At 40.5% G+C, this 22,486-nt stretch overlaps 1 protein-coding gene across 1 annotated transcript in view; it reads right to left on the minus strand.

Moving 5' to 3' along the window:
- rbfox3a (RNA binding fox-1 homolog 3a) overlaps positions 1-22,486 on the minus strand; it is a 172,331-nt gene that overhangs the window by 23,434 nt on the left and 126,411 nt on the right. The window contains exons 5-10 of the mRNA XM_030755383.1: positions 21,390-21,482; positions 19,986-20,046; positions 13,671-13,724; positions 5,880-6,012; positions 3,583-3,622; positions 3,300-3,364 (exon numbers count right to left, since the gene is read on the minus strand). Of these exons, the coding sequence (XP_030611243.1) occupies positions 3,300-3,364; positions 3,583-3,622; positions 5,880-6,012; positions 13,671-13,724; positions 19,986-20,046; positions 21,390-21,482 (446 nt within the window). The remainder of the gene's footprint in view (positions 1-3,299; positions 3,365-3,582; positions 3,623-5,879; positions 6,013-13,670; positions 13,725-19,985; positions 20,047-21,389; positions 21,483-22,486) is intronic.

Here is a 22,486-nt window from a genome sequence, read left to right on the forward strand (position 1 = left end):
ACTGTCTCCATGATGTCAGGCAAACTAACTAGTTTCTAACTTCAGATAGGATGGGAAATGGGATTCAACACGCTTCTGACACCATGTAATATGTCATGCTTAGGCATTAAAGGAATATTCAAACAAAATACTTCTGGAGCTCTTTCGGTTATCATATTTGGGTTATCCTCAACACACTCTCTAACATACTGTTAGTCCCTTAATGTGTCCCCCATAACATAGCATACACATTATGTTCCTACTACATATTTGCTCCCACTAGAACATCCTCACAAAAATCTGGTTCATCCCAAGGATAAAACTCCCAAACACACCTTTTTTTCATACCTTGACTCATGTGATGATGCACATGATCAATAGTGGGTTAATGACCCTTAGGACCACCTCCAAGGGGACAGCCCGTACTAAGGGGTTTATTACCTGGGACTCTCCACCAGTTCTTCCAGAACTGAAGAAGCCTTAGATAAGAGGTGAAATGTCTTCATAAATCTAAAGAAGTCCAGTTGCCTTCTTTTCAAGCTCTAAAGATATAAAGTAGTAGATAGCTAAAAGGAGGGTGAAATAAGGCTAAAAAAATACTGTTAAAAGAAAAAATTTGAAAACATCAGATGGGGAAAACAATCATGTTGAATATCTATACTGATATAGACTGGGTAATGTGCTAAGGACGAATGGATGCCACGTTGTATGAAAGAAATAAAAATGATCAAACTACAGGGGGCTGAATTCAAAGACATGCAAAAATCAACGTGTTCATTTAGCTGAAATTTCATTGCAGCAACTCAAAATGGTACTCAGTAGTTTGTATGGCCCCCGCATGCTTGTATGCATGACTGACAATGTTGGGGCTCCTACAGTGACAATGGATGGAGTCCTGGAGCAACTCGTCCTAGCGTTGGACCGGGGCATCAATGAGTTCCTGGACAGTCTGAGGTGCTACCTGGCAGAATCGGATGGACCCAAACATAATATCCCAGAGATGTTCTTTTGGATTTTGGCCAGACAAGCACGGGGGCAAGTCAATGATATCAATAACTTCATCCCCCAGGAACTGCGTGAATACTTTTGTATGAGGCCAGGCATTGTTGTGCACCTGAAAGAACCCAGGACCCACTGCACTAGCATAGGCCCTGACAGTGGGTCCAAGGATTTCATTTTGATACCTAATGGCAGTCAGGATGCTGTTGCTTAGCTTGTAGAGGTCCGCACATCCCTCCATGGATATACCTCCCCAGACCAGCACTGGCCCGCCACCATTCTGAGTGATGTTACAGGCAGCATAATATTCTCCACAGCTTCTCCAGACCCATTTACATCTGTCACATGTGGTCAAGGTGAACCTGCTCTCATCTGTGAAAAGCACAGAGCATCAGTGGTGGCCCTGCCAATTCTGGTATTCTATGGCAAAAGCCAGTCAGGCTCCACGGTGCTAGGCAGTGAGCACAGGGCCCACTAGAGGATGTCAGGCTCTCAGGCCACCCTCATGAAGTCGATTTCTGATTGTTTGGTCAGAGACTTTCACACCAGTGGCCTGCTAGAGGTCATTTTGTGGGGCTCTGGCAGTGCTCATTCTGTTCCTCCTTACACAAAGGAGCAGATACCGGTCCTGCTGATGGGTTAAAGACCTTCTGCAGCCCTGTCTAGCTCTCCTAGAATAACTGCCTGTCTCCTGGAATCTGCTCCATGCTCTTGAGACTGTGCTGGGAGACACAGCAAACCATCTGGCAATGGTATGTATTGATGTGCCATCCTGGAGGAGCTGAACTACCTGTGCAACCTCTGTAGCGTCCAGGTGCTCTTCATGCTCCAGCTGTCAGTAGTGACATTGACCTTAACCAGCGTCACTACTAGGCAACCTTAAATGTGTATCTAAAAGAATCCCAGATTCTTGAAGGAGCCACCACCAACTGAAGAACCTCTCTATTTAGATTAATATGATTAGAAGAAAAGCACTATATAAGAACCAGTCCACTTAAAATTAATACAATGGGTACTATAGGTACAGGTGTCTGTATAAAGTATTCAACAGATTGAAATTCAATATTTTTTCTACTGTCTAACAAAGTTGAACTCTTCAACATTGTTTCGCTGCAGTGTGTTAGAGATACAGAACCAGTCAAAAGTTTGGACACACTCACTCAGTCATGTTGTGTGCAATCCTGTGAAAAACTAAGTACACCCTTACTTCTTCCATAACAATTAAGAAGGTAAGTATCAGTAAAGAGCTGCTAATCAAATGCACTTGATTAACTGATCATTAGCAAATGTGAGCACCTCTATAAAAGCAGACATTTTGGGAGTTTGTTGGTTTAGAGCATTCGGGTGTGTGTAAATATGATGTCACAATTTTCTCAGGAGAGGACGTAGCAGCCAATTCCCCCTAAGCTCAGACTGCAAGGCTCAAATTACACTGTATATCTTGGACTCAACATGTCTCAGTTATATTGTTAAATATTACACTTCATGACAGTACAATTAGGAAAAGCCTGAATAAGTATGACTTTTTGGAAGGGTTTTCAGCAGAAAGCCTCTTCTCTCTCAAAACAACATGGTAGCTTAGGTTTGCAAAGATGCATCTGAACAAACCACAAGACTTCTGGAACAATGTCCTTTAGACAGACGAGACCAAATTGCAGCACAGCGCTGCATTTGGAGAAAACCAAACACAGCACATCAGCACAAACCCCTGATACGAGTTGTCAAGGATGGTGGTGGAAGGCTGATGGTTTGCAGCCACAGGACCTGGGTATATTGCACTCACTGAGTTGACCATGAACTTCTCTGGATACCAAAGTATTCAAGAGTCAAACATGAAGCCATCTGTCAGACAGCTAAAGCTTGGCCCAAACTGCATCATGCAGTGACAATGATCCCAAGCATAGCAGCAACTCTCAAACAGAATGGCTGAAAAAGAAGGCTTAGTTGCAATGGCCCAGTCGGAGTCCAGACCTTAAATTGATTGAAACACTGTGGTGGGACCTTATGAGAGCTGTGCATGAATGAATGGCCACTAACCTCAATAAACTGAAGCAGCATTGTAAAGAAGAGTGGGCCAAAATTCCTCCACAACAATGTGAGATAATGATCAAGTCATACAGAAAATGATTATCACAAGCTATTGAAACATAGGATATGCTTAGTTGTTTTGCAGGACTGCACAGAGTCCTGTGAAAACACTTTTTCACATGACTGTATAACTGATAAATGATGATATTAAAACATACCAGACAAAGTAGGAAATAATACCTGAAAGAAAGTTTTTCAAGAAGGCCTCAGCAATGGAAAAGAAGGCATCATACCTGTCACTATAAGCAGCTGCAGCAGTACCAGCTGGCTGTGCATATCTGTAGGCTGCATAGCCTCCCTGAAGAGAAACAGAAGAATTTAATAGCCCCTCTCAATAAAATTTAAAAGAGCTTATCTTCAAAATTGAGGAACAAATCCAGACTACTGACTTCAGTCAGTTGGTCATTATTAGAAGAAATGCTCAAAAATCAATCTCACATTTTTCTTTTTGATAGATCGCAATGGACAACTACACAAAGATAAAATATAAATATATGTCAGTGGGCTTTGACTTACATATATTTCTGCCCCATAAAATCCATCTTGGTAGACCACACTGTTGACAGAATATCAAACATTAAGCATTTATTTAATATTGAAATATACAGAAATGACAAGATGACAGGGTTATTTTTTTATACTATACAGAAATTAAAGGAATTTGGATTTCCTGATATTCTCTGTGAGCACAAGAATTGCTCACAAGCACTTTATTAGGATCACCATAATAATACTGGACAGGGCCTCCCTTTGGGCTCAAAACAGACTCAGTTTTTGGTGGCTTATAAATCCAAACCTTCTTTTGAGATTCCACTTCATGATTGCGTCACATTTTTGTGCAGCTATGTCATCCTCTGAAAGTCCACTTATACTAAACCACAAAGTTGATTACTGGATTCAAATCTGATAGAAGCCACCAAAGTACACTGAACTTGCGATGGGTGATCATGGTTAAACTTTGGTAAAGAGTGGCTATAGGCAGGTGCATATTGTCAACAACAATAAACTAGGTGTATTTATGATTGACAAATAGGCAGGTTGTATGGGAGGAGTTCGGTGATGCCTATTGGATGGCCTTGATGCAATTCTGGAAACCGTCAGGTGACTCAGGAGAGGAAAGCAGTGCTCTAAGCACATGATGTGTAGTAGGGGTAGGGTGCTGCTGACTTCACCTGAGGCTATAGTCGGGCAGTAGAACGAATTCTTCGAGGACCTCCTTAATCCCACTGACACGCCTTCTGTAGCAGAAGCAGAGTCTGGGGACAAGGGGGATGACTTGCTCATCGTGGAGTGAGGTCACAGAGGTGGTTAAACAACTCTTTGGTGGCAGGGCCCCTGGGGTGGACAAGATTTGCCCTGAGTTCCTGAGGGCTTCTGGATGTTGTAGGGCTGTCTTGGTTGACACACCTCTGCAACATTGCATGAGATCTGGGGCAGTGCCACTGGATTGGCAGACTGGGGTGGTGGTCCCCATCTTTAAGAATGGGAACTGGAAGAGGTGCTCCAACTACTGGGAGATAACACTCTTCAGCCTCCCCAGGAAGGTCTATGCCAGGGTGGTGGAAAGGAGGGTCCAGCTGCTAGTTGAACCTCAGATTCAAGAGGAACAATGCAGTTTTCATCCTGGTCACAGACCATTGGACTGGCTCTTTATTCTCTCAAGGATATTTGAGCATGTGCGGGAGTTTGCCCATCCTGTCTATATGTATTTTGTGGACTTGGAGAAAGCATTAGACTGTGTCCCTCAGGGTATTGTGTGGGGGTGGTGCGGGAGTATGGGGTGCCTGGCTTGTTGATGCAGGCCATTCAGTCCCATACAGCCACAGCAAGAGCAATGAGTCAGATTCATTTCCTGTGGGTGTTGGACTCCGCCAGGACTGCCCTTCATCACGATTCTGTTCATAATTTTTGTGGACAGAATTTTTAGGGGTAGTCAAGTGGTGGAAGACTTCTGCCTTGGTGGCCTCAGAGTCTCATCTTTGCTTTTTGCAGATGATCATGCATTGCAAGATGTGGTCCTGTTGGCTTCATTAGGTGGTGGCCTCCAGCTCACACTCGAAGTGCCAAGTGTGAAGCAGCTGGCATGATAATTAGCACCTCTAGGCTCTAGCACCTCCTGGAACACTTCAATGTCCCCCCAGATGAGCTGGAGGAGGTGGCTGGGGAGAGGGAGGTCTGGACGTCTCTGCTTAGGCTGCTGTCCTTGCGACCTGGCCCCGGATAAGTGGAAGGAAATGGATGATTTGATTGATTTCACCGTGTGTCACATGAATGACTAATTGGATAATTTACCAGGGAGTTGAGACGATAATGTAAGGACAGTGGATTCAGACATAGTTTTGTAGAAACTTCAAGGAGAGTTTAATACAAATTGTGGTATTAAAGATTCATATATTTGCTACCTCAGTATCTACTTTCTGGCCACTATGCATTTAGTATGAAAACATTATATTTGTTTGTCTCTATACTTGCACTGTGCAGAAAAATCATGTCTGCCTGTGCTCTTTTTAATAATTTAGCTCAAGCCTTCAGTGAGCTCTGATGATTTGTGTGCTGGATGCTTTGTATAATAGTTATGGCACTGAATTGTGCTTTAGGTGAAATGATGTCTTCTTTGGAAAATATTCAAAATTCCAATGATGATATATAAAAAAGGCACTTTTTATTATTTCTCATCATTGCCTGCAGAAAAGATCCTTGTAGTTAAAGGCATGCAGATTTCATCCCATAAAATTTTCATTAGCTTTCCACCACCCAATTCTTGCATTAATGGATGTCTGTGGATTTGTGCATGTATGTTAGCAAGAACTCACGCTCCATAGGTGGGGATAGGTTGAGGAGGAGGTGCAGCACGGAATGTGTTGTAGATGGCTCGGCCCCGGCCTCTCAAATGAGCTCCTCTATACGCAACAGTTGCTCCTGTACTGGGGTATGGAAAACCTGCCACTAACAAAGCAACATAAAAATAAAGATGAAGGTAAAAATCGCACAATATGCTATTCCACCATACTTTATAGCTTTTATAAAGTCTCAACTACCATGAAACCCATGTAAACACCAAAAATAAAGGAATTTTTTAAAAAATGTCTGACTTGAGTGTGGTTCTCATAAACAAACCTACTGGTTCCTACTGTAGACTTTAAACTTGACTAACAAATAAACTCTTTCGTTTGAAAAACTCTCGGTAATTAAAACATTTTTTATTTCAATGCTTAGGAAAATTATATTTTTTTGGGAGTATTTTTCAGCAGTAAATTATGGGGTGTGATCAAGAAGTTCACTGAATTTTATTTTGATAGGAACTGAAACTCTAAAGGTTAACCATGTCTTTTAGTTGGTTGTCTTGGGTTGACACAGCCAGCATTAATCTAGAACATTTTTCAATGGTGGGAGAAACCAGAGTTCATCAAGAAAACCCATGCAGACACTAGAACATGCTTTAGAGGGAACAGTGCTAACCACCGATCCACCATGTTGCCTATTGTAAATAAACACCAAGCAATAATTTTTCTAAATAAAAAAAAAAAAAAAGTAAAGCAAAAAATTTACCAGTTTCAATTTTGCCAAAATTACCTTTAAAATAATCATCTTGTGCATATCAGGGTTATTATAGTTAACGAAAACGAACGAAATAACGAAAACTGAAATTGAAAAAACATTGTCGTTAACTGAAATAAATAAAAACTATAATTAAAAGGAAAAAACGATAACTAATTAAAACTGAATTGTGAGTTTACAAAACTAACTAAAACTAACTGAAATTATCGATAAGCTGACTTTCATTTACTTGTTTTTTTTTTTTTTTTTAAGCCTTGTGGATTGATATGAAATCATTGTTTCCGCTCTCCGAGTTTAAGCTGGGAGCGCCACAGGACAACTGTGTGAGTGCGCATGTGCTGGTCCGCAAAGTAATGGCTGCGGTCTGCCGAGAAAGCGGCAGAGTCCCGTATGGAGGTTCTTTGAGTACAAACACCTGCACGGTAATTAACACACACAATCCAGCTACACAAGCATAAATGCGGACATGAGGTCGGCAACTTCTGTAGGTTGTGTACAGAGGCCACAAAGACCCTGCAGGTTTAATTAGCAGCATCTAACCAAGCTAGCTCCAAAACAGAAGCAGCTTCAGGTGGTGAGAACATCAGGATGCAGCTGGATTTGAGCTTTGACTCCTTCAAAGAGTTTGTTTTTGTCAAACACCACATGTAGGCGTTATTAATCTGCTGCACTGATGCTGAACTTTATTGTGGAGTTTATTGTAGATTTATTGAGTTTGGGAGTTCATGTTTTTCTTTGTTTCTCCCTGTTGATGTTCATGTGTGTCCTTAATATTACACAAATTTAGCATGTCTTGTGAACAGTTGGTTGTTGACTATATTTCTTTAAACTGTATCTTTTGTCAAGTTTTCATTACACAATAGTCACTTTTGCGCCTTGAATCTTGCACCTGATCAGGTATGAAAATACTAAAACTAATACTGAAACTAACTAAAACTAACTAAAACTAAGCATGAAACCAAAAATAAAAACTAATAAAAACGAGCAAAACCACTCTGAAAACTAATTAAAACTAACTGAATTAGAGAAAAAAAAGTAAAAACTAACTAAAACTAAACTATAATGTAAAATCCAAAACTATTATAACCCTGGTGCATATTTAGGTTTGCACATTTTTCTTAAGTCCCTGCCGCTGTATTTCAATCAATTAGGTTGAGCTCTGGACTCTGACTGGGCCACTGCAACATCTTCATTCTTTTCTCTTTCAGATATTTTGTTTTAGATCTTCTGCTGTGCCTGGGATCAGTGGCGGTGCCGGGGGGGGGGGGCGCTAGGGGGTGCTATAGCTCCCCATGGAAAAGTCATAGCACCCCTGTAGCACCCCCAAGAAAATAGCCTGTGTCTGTGTCTGTGTGTGTTGAGAACTGAAAGAACTAATGATCCTTAATAACACCCTCAGTAAAATGCTTAGCCCCCCTTAGCACCTGCAGAAAAATATTTCAGGAGCCGCCACTGCCTGGGATCATTGTCCTATTGTCGGTTATCAACTTTTTCTATTAAGCCAGGCTTTTTGCTTCACGCTCTGTGTGCACTTATTAAAAAAAGGCATTTTGCACATCATGTTACTCTTCTTCTGCACAAAACAATCCTATAAGTGCTACCTGCAGCAATTACAGACATTACAGTCACCTTAAGGTGCTTATTTTCTGCATCACCAACTGAAAACGTGCAAATTTTAGTGACAATGAGATGCACAATTTGCACTCTGGAACTTTACAGCTGGGCTTCATTCTGTGGTTTTAGTAAGGTACAATGTAAGAAGTCACATATATATTCTCCCAGCAGAGAATCCATATTACACTTAAAACATGCTATAAATAAAAGAATAATTGAAAATGTGGTGTTTATAGACAATTTCAAAAGAAACTCTAAACATAACCTGCTCCCGACCAGGTTTTGTGGTTAGCATTACGCAAAGAGTCACTGTTGTGACACAGAAAGCTCAGATTTTAAGCTCAAATGACATTTCCTCTTCTTAATCTTAAGATTATGCATTACCGCCATTATACTAAAGCAAAAATTAGGAAAAAAAAAAAAACACTCTAATTTGGACGCTCTATGCAACAAGTGTAAATCTGCTCCATATACTTTAATCCAGATGGTCATGCCCTGACCTCAGTCTATTCTGGTGTTCCATGTTTAAATCACACAGTGAGGCTTTTCACATACCAACTCAGAATCAGAATCAGAATCAGAATCAGAAGGTTTTTATTGCCATATGGGTGAACAGGTTCACAGCATTAGGAAATTGCTGCGGTACTTCGTGCTTACAGAAAAAAAAAAAAAAAAAAAAAAAAAAAAAAAAAAAAAAAATAAGTATAAAAACTATAAGACAATATACAAGTATACAAATTGCAAATATACAGAGATATTAGAGCTTACAAAATATACAGTGCAGAGACTAATTAAAAGATAAAAGAATGTAAACTATATTCCACTAATATGTACATCAGTGCAATCAGACAGGTGCATAGACATAGGGTCATCAGCGTTTGTGGAGGGTGGTGGTAACAGTCTTAGGGTAATTGTTCATGAGTCCAACAGCAGAGGGGAAGAAACTGTTCTTATGGCGGGAGGTTCTGGTCCGTATGGACCGTAGCCTCCTGCCTGAGGGGAGAGGGTCAAAAAGTCTGTGCCCAGGGTGAGAGTGGTCGGCTGTGATCCGACTTGCACGCCCCAGTGTCCTGGAGGTGTACAGGTCCTGGAGAGATGGGAGGTTACAGCCAATCACCTTCTCAGCAGAGTGCACAACGCGCTGTAGTCTCTGTTTGTCCCTAGTGGTGGCTCCAGCGTACCACACAGTGATGGAGGAGGTAAGGATGGACTCAATGATGACAGTATAGAACTGCACCATGGTCCTTGTCCACTGATTGTGGACTTGGAGAAAGCATTCCACAAAAGCTGATCCTCTGATTGCAATATCTAATGTGAAAACTGAAAATGCTACTTGGTCAAAAAAATATTGCTCTCTCTTGCCTGCTACCCAGTTGTCTTACACTGGAAAGTCCCCCTCCCATGCCAGATGGCTGAGGGATGACGCGTACTATTCAAAGTTAGAAAAGGTTAAATTTATTCTAAAAGGAAAGAAGGATGAATTCATTAAAGGGGCCTATGTACATTACTGTTTCTGGGATAACAAATCGGAATGATTCATAACAATGTCTTTGTATCCGGCTATGTGATGACCACTATGAGTAGCTTTAGGTAAGATGAAGCATTTTTGTATGTGTCCCAGTACGTTTTTACTGCACTAGCAGTGTCTTTGAGATCACTGTGACGCAGCCAATCAGTCTAGATGGTATTGTGCTGTGGATCTAAATCAGATGGTACTTTTCTGGATTCATAATTCCATCAATTTTGACAAGATCTCCAAAACCACTGACTGAAATGCTACCCCTGCTAAAGAGCCTCCACTGTGTTTTACAGTTGCTGCAGACACTCACTGTTGTACCTTTCTCTCTTGACCTCCTCAATATACTGTATATTGACAACAATTTGAACCAAAAATTTGATTCATCACTGCATAACCACCCTGACTTTCAGTCTAATTCTTGTGTGACTTGGCATACATTAGCCTATTGTCCCTGTTTCCCTTCCTTAAAAATGGCTTTTTGACAGCAACCCTTCTACTGAGACCATTGGTGAACAGTAGATGAATCAGCCGAAGAGGGTCTTGTGTCAGGTCTTTGCTGGATTTTTTCCCCATTGTTTTCTTAAGGACATGACTTTCAGATACTGTTCATTAGATGTAGCTAGTTTTTCTGGCCTGCCTCTTCTTCTTTTGTCCTTAAAATATTACATATTAATGTAAATTTCAATTCAAATGTATTTATATGCAACAAATCACTACAAACAGTCACCTCAAGGTGCTTTATATTGTAAGGTAAAGACCATATGATAATACAGAGAAAACCCAGCAATCAGATGACCTCTATGAGCAAGCACATGGTGACAGTGGGAAGGAAAAACTTCTGTTTTTGGTTTGTTTTTTGATGGTCTAAGAGCAACACAGTCTCTGCGGGGATGACAGGAGGAAAGAAGCTGCAGAGATACATGTAAGACTGCAACTCTGTTTCCTGGTCTCAACCCTGGATAGTCACATTTTGGGGTGGTTTAATAAATTTGGCCAGATTTCTAGAAATGACAGCTACTTCACCCAAAGTGTGATGGATGTCGTCTCTCCTAACATGCATGAGCCAAAACAAGCCTGGCCTGTAGAGGACTGTGCGTCCATTCATGGATATGCCTCCCCCAGGCCTAGATCATCACTGACCCACCACTAAACCGGTCATGCCAAATCATACAGGCAGCATAATGTTCTCCACCACTTCTTTGGGCCCTTTCACATCTGTCATATGTGTTCAAGGTGAACCTGCTCTCATCTATAAAATGTACAGGGCACCAGTGGTGGACCTGCCAATTCTGGTATTCTATGGCATATGCTAGTCGGGCTCCACAGTGCTGGGAAGCGAGCACAGGGCCCACTAGTCAGGCCCTCAGGCCTCATGAAGTTTGTTTCTGGTTGTTTGGTCAGAGACATTCACACTAGTGGCCTGCTGGAGGTCATGTTGTAGGGCTCTGGCAGTGCTCATCCTGTTCCGCCTTGCACAAAGGAGCAGATACCAGTGCTGCTCATGGGTAAAGGACCTTCTGCAGCCCCGTCCAGCTCTCCTAGAGTAACTGCCTGTCTTCTAGAATCTCTTCCATGCTCTTGAGACTGTGCTGGGAGACACAGCAAAGCATCTGACTCAACTGACTACTTAACTGACAAGATCAATATCCCAGAACTTTAACCGACTTGATGCTATACTGTCAAGGTTGTGCTGTGCGGCAGGCAGGAAATGGACCCAAAAATGCAGAACTCAGAGGATGAGGTGTAAACATAAAGCAGCTTTATTGCTGAACTCTTACTAAATACAAAGTAAAGCAAATCCTATTTGAAGTCCACATTCCACAGTGAGAATGGTTATTCATAAGTGGAAAATATTCAATACAGCTGCCAATCTTCTCAGGAGTGGATCTCCAAGCAAACTGACCCGGAGATCAGACTCTGTAAAGTTTGTCACAGGACAAACTTTACTGTCAGTAGAGAAGCAGAGATTTGTAACTGCAGGACCTGGGCATCTTGCAGTCACTGAGTTGACCATGAACTCCCTTGTATACCTACGTATTCTAGAGTCAAAAGTGAAGACATCTGTTCACCACCTAAAGCTTGGCTGAAACTGGGTCATGCGACAGGATGATGATCCCAAGCACCTCAGCAAATGTACAACAGAATGGCTGAAAAAGAAAACAATCAAGGAGTTCTAACGGTCCAGTCAAAGTCCAGACTTCAACCCGACTGAAATCCTATGGCAGGATCCTAAGAGAGCTAGGCGTTAATAGATGCCTTCCAATATCAGTGAAATTCAGCAGCATTTTGCACAAAAGTGTCCGAAACTCTTCCAGAGCAATGTGACTGATACATTAAAAGAAAAATCACCGTAAAGTCTCTTGATAGGTGTTAGGCCAGCATAAGTGGCAAGATTCATGGTAGGAGATAAAAGTTGCTACTCATAACAACTTTGTATTAATTTGCAGAGACTCTTTCATCTAAATTGACCCAAACCACGGTAACCTCATTGCATGGGTCAAAAATACGTTTTTCCTTTAATACCTGTCTGCAGGTACCATCTGCACAACTTTTAACACAATATGTATGTAACTGTCCACTTGCAGCTAGAGTTGCAGGATTGTTCCTTGCAGTTTGTGACAGTTTATTATCATCAAGATGACCTTCCAAATTTACCATCCTATGTCATGTATATTACATCTTAATTTTTTTAAAGTCATTATTAGTAATTATAGGATTTTTTAAAAACAGAATTATGAATATTATGTATTAATTTAAATGTTCTCAGTATCTGTGTGGATACAACTGGATTATTATAGATGACAATTAAGAAATCCAGAATTATATTTTTAATAATTTTATTATCTGAATTTCTCCCTCTACTAGAAAGCCATGTAACTGACAAATTTGAATTCCAACATAATTTCAACGAACTGGAGATCATCAACAATAATAGAGTTGAACAATGAGACTGTTTTAATTGTAAGACCAGGAAGAACTAAGAAAACATCTTCTTGGTGATTTTGTGATGTTTTGGAAGTCAATAATGGAGGTGGTTCTGAACCAAGCCAGCTTGTGATTTCAGCAGTGAGCAAACAATCTAAACTTCAGCTTCAAGTTCATTTTGATGGTAGGTAATCTGAAATAACTGGAATTACTTTGAATTAGTCTAACTTAATTGACCCTGATTTAGACTTACCGAAGTTTGACTTTTTATTCATTGAACCTGAGAAACCCACAACTTCCTCTTGCCATTAACTATACCTAAACATTTTATGTGAACTCTAAATTCAAGCATTTAAGCTAATAAATCTACTCATTTATCCCAGAGTTCTGTATCTTGCTTGTTTTTTGTTTATGCAAAAGATTAGAGATAAATGTATTGACTTTTTTTCTGTAAAGTGTCCTTGGGTGTTTGAAAGGCACTTACAAATAAAATGTATTATTATTACCAAAGTTTTTGGTTTGGTGGGTGGAGTGATAGAGGGTTAAAGGGACAAAGGCAAAAAAGAAGAAAAAGAGGGAAGGCAAAATAAAAGAGGTGAGAGACCTTTCTCTGTCAGGGCAGTTATGTAGCTGTGAATGAACAGATTTTAGACTCATGAGAAAAAAGGATGCAGTTATGCAGAGTTGACAATCTCAGATTTTTACCAAATGCACAAACACACAATCTCTCTTCTAGCACTTCAAAAGGCATTTCATTCATTTTCTGTATTTTCCATCCATCCATTCTCACTGCTCCAGTACACCCCACACCACAATACACACGCCCCCATATAGACACTAAATGAATGCAGCTAGGCATACACGTATAGGCATACACATCTAGACTATAAACAACAGAAGGAAGTATATAAAGATAAACAAGGATGGCTGATGGTACATGTACCTTTTATTTATTTATTTTTACCTGTAATAGTAATTTGTTTTTTACCTGCATAAAATTCAGGACCATATACTGCTCCAACCACTGGATTCAGCTTCCAGCCTACACAGGAGACAAAACACACACGCAAAAAAAACCACACACAGGATAAGAGTAAGTATTGCTGCATGAAGCTATGCTTCTTTGGGGTTATAAAACAAACCTTCCCTTCAGAATCACTCATCTTTTTCTAGTGCAAGTGCATTATTAAGCATTATTACTGATAACCCCAGGAACTACTAATAGAAATTTCAACTTTCATAATAACATAATATACAAAAACATAGCTGAAAAACGTATGTGACTTCAAGCAATAATAAATAAACCACTTTACTTACCAGTTTCAAATCATTAGCACATAAGAGACTTTCTTATTATAATCATATCACCATATGATTTATGGACCAAATGGATTTACTTTATAAATCCATTTAGTCCTATTGTAATGACTACATACTTTCATTTTTCATCTCTACTGACTGCTAAATATTTGACATTAAAAAAATTGAAAACAACTGGGACAGGGGCACCATCTGCTGTTATTTTCTTGACTGGCATTTCTGTGACTACTGACTCAAAGAGCGCTACACAGGATGGCTGAAATAGTGATGTTATTTTCCTATTCCAAATTCGGAATGTCAAAAATGAGATGGCCTGTTTTTTGTAAACCACATATGTTCATCTACATTTAATTCTGTCTCCTCTGTTGTATGTCTCCTCCATCTTTTCATGGTGAAGGGGTCTTGTTATGAAGAACACAACAAGTTTATGCTGCCTGTGATAGGGTTACTAGGGCCCTGCCCTGGTGCCATGCCTGGCAAGAACGCTCAAGGTAGAGCACCTGGTGGCCAGGCCTTAGCCCATGGGGCCCAGTCAGGCACAACCCACCACCTGCAGAAGGTGCCACATGGATCTGGTGCTGTGTAGTTCGGGCAGTGGTTGAGGGTGGGGGACCTGGTGGCCCGATCCCTAGCTACTGAAACAAGATCTTGGGGCATGGAATGTCACCTCTCTGGTGGGGAAAGAGCCTGAGCTACACTGTAAAAATGTCAACTTGATTAACAGTGAATTTGTACATTTTTCCATTGTTCACCTACCTTTTTATAACTAATTAGTTGAGACAAGTAAGTAGTCTTAAAATCTTTCAAGATAGATAATAAATGAACACCTAAATTCAAGTTGAATCAACTATTTCCTACAGTACCTATTGTTGGCCCAACTTGTTATAACTCAGTTGAATCAACAAGTCATATTGCACTTTTACAGTCCTGGGATATACATCATGAGTGAACACATTCCAATGAATGCATCGGTGTGTCCAAACTTTTGACGGGTGCTATAAATTCAAGTTGAACCAGCTATTTAGCTACAACCAGACGTCTAGCTCATCAGTTTAAGAGAACAACTGGAACAGAACAATAATGGAGGACCTGTTGGAGCTGCTGGTGTCAGTCCCTAGCTCAGCTGAAGTTGCTGTGGGTGCATTTGTCTGAGAGTCACACAGATTTTGTGCGATGTTTGATCTGCTCTCGACTTTCAGCACTGAACATCCAGAGAGCTGCAGGTATACATTTAAGGTAGTCCAGAAGGTTTTGTTGGAGAAATGCTCACATTGAATGTAGGTGCTGAGAACCAAAGTATTCCAGTAACAGACTCTGAATGTTGGACTTAAACTGATCAAACTATAGCAGGGTTCTAGTTGGGCACCCGGGTGGCTCAGTGGTGGAGCAGGCAACTACATGCATATGCCGTATTGCAGTGCGGGCGGTGCAGGTTCGAGTCCTGGCCTGTCGCTGATCTGCCCGTGTCTTCCCCTGCATTTTCCCCCCATTTCCTGTCTGTCTTCACTTTTTTATATTTTTTTTATTTTTTGGCCACAGCGGCTTTATTTGTGGTGGAGAGAGACAGGAAATGGGGGAGAGATACAGAGCAAACTCAAACCTGTGCCACCCGCACTGCAGCACGGCAAATGGTCGCCAGCTTCGCCACTGAGCCACCCGGGCACCTCCGTCTCTCTTCACTTGATAGAAAAAGCCAATGTGGCCAAAAATGAAAAAAAAAACCAAAAACAAAAAAAACCCCAGAGTTTTAGTTACCATGTGGTGGACTGCTGACCTGTCCATGCATAAATGCAGCCTTACAGTATATTTATCAGTGCTGGTGTTTCAACATCATAATTAATTATAAGTAATTAACATGATAATTAATGTTATTCCAGGAGCATTAGTGAAACTGACCAATCAGCTTGTTGTGATCTCTGAGCTTTGCAAAAGAAAAATGGAGAAGTTTTTGGATGGAAACAGTTGAAACAGAAATGCTCACAGAAGTCAGTTTTAGTTTGTTTTTTCAATATTTTTCAGTTATAGTTTGGGAAGGTTTCAGCAACAGAACTACTCAGTTAGATTTAGGTTAGTTTAACAAGGTTGTGAGCTAAAATACACACTTTCGGGAGTATGGGGTGTCAGCCATTTGGTTTCTCTACAAGGACAGCGAGAGCTTGGTCCAGGTAGGGTATTCGACCCCACCCGGACTGCCCGCTGTCCCCGATTCTGTTCATAAATTTTATGGACAGAACTTCTAGTTGTGACAAGTAGCAGGAGGTTTCCACTTTGGTGGCTGCAGAATCTCTACTCTGCTTTTTTGCAGATGATGTGGTTCTATTGGCTTCATCAGGTGGTGGCCTTCAGCTTGCAGCCAAGTGTGAAACACTGGGAATGAGAATCAGCAGCTCTAAGTCTGAGGTCAAGGTTCTCAGCCAGAAAAGAGTGGAATGCCCACTCCAGGTCAGGGATGACTTGATGCCCCAAGAGGAGGAGTTTAACTCTTTTTTTGGTCCTTTTCACAAGTGAGGAGAGAGTGGAGTGGGAGGTTAACAGATGGATTGATGCCAGACCTGTAGCATGCTGTACCAGCCTGTTGTAGTGAAGTGAGAGCTGAGCATAAAAGCAAACCTGTCAGTTTACTAGTTGAGCTACACTCCTATCCTTACCTATGCCCACAAGCTCTGGGTATGAGATGGCAGATACAAGTGGACGAAATTATTTTTCTCCTAAGAGTGTGTGGGCTTTCCCTTTGAGATATATGAGGAGTTCAGTTGTACAAGAGGGACTCACAGTAGAACTACTACTCCTCCACATGGGAAGGTGTCAGTTGAGTGGTTTGGGCATCTGACTAAGACATACCTGTCAAGTTTTGCATTTAAAAATATGGGAAATTTTCTGCTGCTGAAAATAGAGGTCACTATATTGACGTCATTGCCTAATTTGCATAATTGTTCATTTGGATGTACCGTAGTTGCAATCGAGGCTGCAGGAGAGAGGAAAAACATCTTTGGAGAAACAAAAAGTGAGAAAAAAACCCACCATAAATAAGCTTAGAACTACAAATAAACTTTATGAAATAACTTAATAACTTTAATGCTTTGCCTAGACCCACATTACATATATCAATTTTGCCCCATATTTTTTAATGTTAGAATACCAAATTTAATGAAAACACTGTGGGGTGAGACTGCTAGCTATATTTAACCCTCCTCCTTTATCTGGGCCAACTTGTGTAAGAAAACTCGCTGTCGCCTGTCTCAAAGGTTGATAAAGGCTGAAGCGAGGACCGGGGATGGGAGCGGAGGGAGCGGGTGGGCAGGTGTTTAAGTGAGGTTCGGGGGTTGGAGGGTGGAGACAAAGTGAGGTCTGGGCGATGCCAAAAAATATGAAGGGACACAGTAAGAAGGCTTTATGTACACAAAACATGGTGACAGCTGTCGCTTTTGCCGTCGCTAGCTGCTTTATGAGAAAAAAAAACGCTAAGTTGGCAACACTGAGCCCAACTGAGGTCAAGTTGTTTTTACGAAGTTGTTCCGGCTGTCGGGACTAACCTAGTGATAACCTAGTTACAATTCCATTTGGAATGGCACAGGAATGCTTTAAAAAGAAAATTAAAATTGAAAACTGAAAATACGGGAAAATAAAAATACTGAATGACGGCGGGACAGAGGGGTAAAATATGGGAATTTCCCAGCCAAAACGGGAGACTTGACAGGTATGGACTAGGATGCCTCCTGGGCGCCTCCTAAGTGAGGTGTTCACGGCATGTCCTAACTCCGGGTAGGTCTGTGTTTGATTGATTCTTTATTTGTTGTAACAACACTTCTTTGCAATAAATCTTACACTGTTGGAAGGCTTGTTTATTTCCCCTGAAATGGTGCATATTTTCAAGGAAAATGCATTTGTGGGTTGAGCAGCAGAGTTGAGTATTTGGGCCGCGCCCATGAAAAACTTGCCAAATCTTCTCGACCAATGCCAAACAGCCCATTCTGCTATTGACTCGTGCTTGGTGTCATTTATTGGACTGGATGATTGAAGTCTGAAAAACAAGACATATTGGCAATTTAACAATTTATTCATGTAACAAACAGGGGCCTCAGCAGCATGCGGAAGAATCATACACAGCCACAAAAGCCTGGCACCTCCTCCTCATGCTGGTCACCAGCTTGGTCACACACTGCTGTGGAATGGCAATCAGCAATCAACCAATCCAATAAACTTCAGTTGAATTCAATTTTATTTATATAGTGCCAAATCAAACGGCCACCTCAAGGCACTTTATATTGTAAGGTAAAGACCCCACAATGATACAAAGAAAAACCCAAAAATCACAAGACCCCTATGAGCAAGCACTTGGTGATAGTGGGAATGAAAAAGTCCTTTTTAACAGGAAGAAACCTCCAGGTTCAGGGAGGGGCAGCCATCTGCTGTGACTGGTTGGGAGTGAAGGGAAGGAGACAGGACAAAAGGTGCACAACACCAAACAAGCAGAATAAGTTGTTTGGTATTGGCAGAGAAAATCTGGCAAGTTCTTGGGCGCAATCCACATACTCAACTCTGCTGCTCAATGCAGAAATTTCCTTACAAATCTGGGAACACTTAAGGGGAAACAAACAGGTGTTCCAATGGTTTGAGATTTTGCCATGAAGCATTGTCACAACAACTAAATCAGCCAAACACAAATTTCCTTATTTTTTGTGCTTAAGTTTATCTGTGCTTAAGTTTATTGCTCAGCTGACTTTGGAATGCCTCAGTGTTCCCCCTGATAGGCTGAAGGAAGTGGCTGGGGAGAGGGAGGCCTGGGCTTCTGTTCTTAAACTGCTTCCCCTGTGACACAAACCCAAATAAGTGACAGAATATGGATGCATGGATGATGTTGCATAGTGAGATTACTTATCTGTTTGAGTTGCCCTATGAGGTACATTTTTCTCTTTGTCATTACTCTTTTCTTGATCGAGTATGTTTCCTTTTCTTTCATGTTCTGATTGATAACAGGGGGAAAAAGTACATAAACTTCCTATTTCTAAAAAGCCTCACAAAGACATCCAGGCAACCTTCAGAGGGATGTCCAACGCGCACTACGCATTATTTATCACAACTTAGCCAAAAACACTTTGGCATGGACTGGAAGACCAGGGATTGAACTATAAACTTTACAAATAGCGGGCGACCCTATTTTCCTTGGGAAACAAAGGTGCCTTGCAGCACCTCACTTATAAAGTGGTGCAGTTATAAAAAAAATGTCAGTTGCTGTGCACTACTGTGTTTCTTTTTCTGTTCTAATTCATTCAGTTGTAATATTTGTGTTTGGAACCAAAAGCAATACAACAGAATGATCAGAACTAGGAGAAGGCAAGAAACTGGGAGGGGAGCTATGAGATGTGTTTGTGTGTGAAGGTTTCTGTGTGTTTGTGCTGGGATCTTGATGACAGTGACGAATGGAAAATTCCTCAGGGCTCATTCTCTCTGGCTCTGCACTCACAAACAGGATGGCCAATGCTTGCCTTCGTATTATCTTTAAAAGCCCTTCTCTCCCTCTTTACGAATGACTCCTGGCTCTTTTTATTGGCTCTATTCCTTTATGCATTCACTCTGACGTCTATCACAACATCACATTGTGTACCACATTCTCCTTCTCCTCCATCTACTTTAAATCCCTCTTCTCAACTCTGATGGCCCTTTTGCTTTGCTGCCCTTTTCATTTTTTTAACATCTATACGTGTTTATGCTGTTGCTATATTTTATACAAAATCGAATGCCTCTTGACAAATATTGTTTTCATTAATCAAATGTGAATCCTTTTTGTGCATGAAGGCAGAATCTGCTGCCTATTTCTATCTTTCCATTCAAGCCCAGTCTATAAAAGTGTATGCTAATTATTTATTTCTTTTCTTAAACGGCCATATAAGATCTCTTATTTAAAAACAGAAAGTGGAGGAAACACAGGAAACTCATGACTGGTTAAAGTGGTTAAAAAAAAAAAACTTAATGGAAGCCTTACCATTTGTGTATGGGTTTGCCATCTTTTTGTTGGTCATTACTCTGGCTGTGGCATTATTGACCTGCGAGCAGACAAACAGAAGGTAGTGTAAGAGAAGATACGCAAAAGTAAGCACACAAAAAGGAGCAAAAAACGTGCATACTCTGATTAATTGCTAATATAACCACTCTCCATGCACTGCTGGTATTTTGTCATTTCAGCAAGTGAGGGTACATGCACTGAATCTAATCAAAGGAATCTACTGTAACATCCAATATCAGATAAAGAAAAAAATAAATAACGGCAAGAAATGCATTATGAAGTTTGTAAAATAAATACTGATTTCAGTGTGAACACTTAAAAATGTCTGAGCTATATTTTTTTTAGAGGTATTTGTGTTTCAAAATGAAGAATAGTGGTAGTATTCTTGTTGCTCTGTTATCCACACTGCTGAACCTTGATGCCACTGCCATTAATTCCACTACGATGAACAATAAAGTATTGCTTAGACTGCTCAACACTCACCTTACAAGTTGGTTCCTATTATTTCTAAGTGTAAAACTCTGGCTGTCTGAATCAGTTTTTCTGTTTTTGTTGTTGTTTTTTTTTAGACAGCCATGGCGCTGTCTTTCAGTTTTGCACGTTATTTGTCTTCTATTTCATAAAAACCCTTATGGACAGGGTAACAAGACGAAAACAGATTAAAGCTTAAAGCTTGATTAGATTAAAGATTAAAGCTTGAATGTCATCTATTGTTCATTTTTACTTGTGCCCATTTGTATCTAAGACCATAACAAGTTGAATTTGCCCTAAGCAGAGTACACCCTGCATCAACCATCCAAATATCAGTTAACAGTACAAGAGACAAGGTTGCTGGATGTAAATTTACTGGTTTTCCAGGTGGATAATTTTGAAGTTAAAAAAACAAAACCAAAAAACTTGATTTATAATTTAGTGTTAAATACACAAAACTGACCACCATTTGGAAGGTGTCCAGCTGTCAAACAAAATTTCTAATTCAGAATTAATAAAAGACAAACACAAAAAACAAAAACAAAACAAAAACAAACAAAAAACAAAAAACTCATGCACATGCCACAGGCACAAGTATACATGAGAAAAGAGTAGAATACACATATCAAAAAACACTGTAACACACCACCACGCTGCTGAATTGGTGTCTTTCTCACACACGCACACTTACGGATCAGGGTTCGGCATGCAGCGTTCAAGGTGCAGCAGGCAGGGAGAGAGGTGGAAGAAATGATGGAAGAAGAGAGGAAAGGGATGAAGTAAGTGAGGAAAGTGGGGAGTATGTCTGGAAATATTAGGCAAGCAGAGAAAGGAAAGAAAGTCAGGGGGAGGAGAAAGGGAATAAAAGAAGAAGGGGACAAGAAGTAAAGGGAGACAGGAAGAGGAAAGCACCTCTATTTTTCGTCCCTCTACGATTGTACCATTTAGTTTCTCCCGTGCATGGTCAGCATCTGCACTCGTTTCAAATGTTACAAACCCAAAACCCTGCAGTGGCCAGGAGGTGGGGTTGAAAAATTAAGCAACAAACAAAGGACATCCAGAAGTGAAATGATAAAACAAACAGGAAAAGGAAGAGAGAAGAAAAAGACACAAAGGACAGATGAGAGAGCTGTAGGTCTGTATCTAGCAGAAAAGCCAGAGAGATGTCACGCTGCTCACACAAACATGGGAAACAGCTGGAGTTATACTAAAGAAAGGTGGGAACACAGGATTTAAATTAGCATATCACTGTGTGTGTGTGTGTGTGTGTTTTGTGTCTCTTCTTCACAGTAACTTACAGGAACAACTGCACAATTGGATCTAACTTATTATTGAACTTATCAGATAGGATGAAAGCTTCTAGATACTGTACACAGCAGAGCTCAGGGTGTGTCTTTAACTGCATGTTTATGTGTGTCTGCTATAGGCTGCAGATACTCAGTGGAAAAACAGATAAGTGCCATTCAGTCAAAATCTCCACAGCACTTTTTCCATATTAGAATAGAATAGAATGTAAAGCTTTTATTGTCATCAAACATGGCGTATGATGAAAATGTAGCAGCTGCCACAGTTCAGTGCCTTTCCTTGTGCATAGGGGATAGACAGAAGGAATGAGTCTTGGGTGCAAAGTGAATAACTTCTCACATTCACGTGGACAGCTAAGTATGCCCTTAATGAATTCCAGTATTATCATAATAGTATCCTAATATGTTAAAACATCAATCAACATTAGCTTATGATTATGTTTAAAAGTCAGTATATAAAAATTCCAATGCACAGATATCATTTTATTGCTAGCATGTCTTGATAGTGTTACCAATATATTACTATACTATTATTAATTGGTTTTGTTTCATAGGTGTATGTTTGTTTCCACACTTTCACCAAGAATAATTATAATAAAACAAACTAATCAATTTAAAATGAATTAAAAAAAAAGATAATTTCATAGGTCAGTTTAACATGTCTGGTTTCTGCTCTGATTCTCAGTAAACCTATTGAGACCACTT

This window comes from Archocentrus centrarchus, chromosome 19 (assembly GCF_007364275.1).
Source record: "Archocentrus centrarchus isolate MPI-CPG fArcCen1 chromosome 19, fArcCen1, whole genome shotgun sequence".
Taxonomy (NCBI): domain Eukaryota; kingdom Metazoa; phylum Chordata; class Actinopteri; order Cichliformes; family Cichlidae; genus Archocentrus; species Archocentrus centrarchus.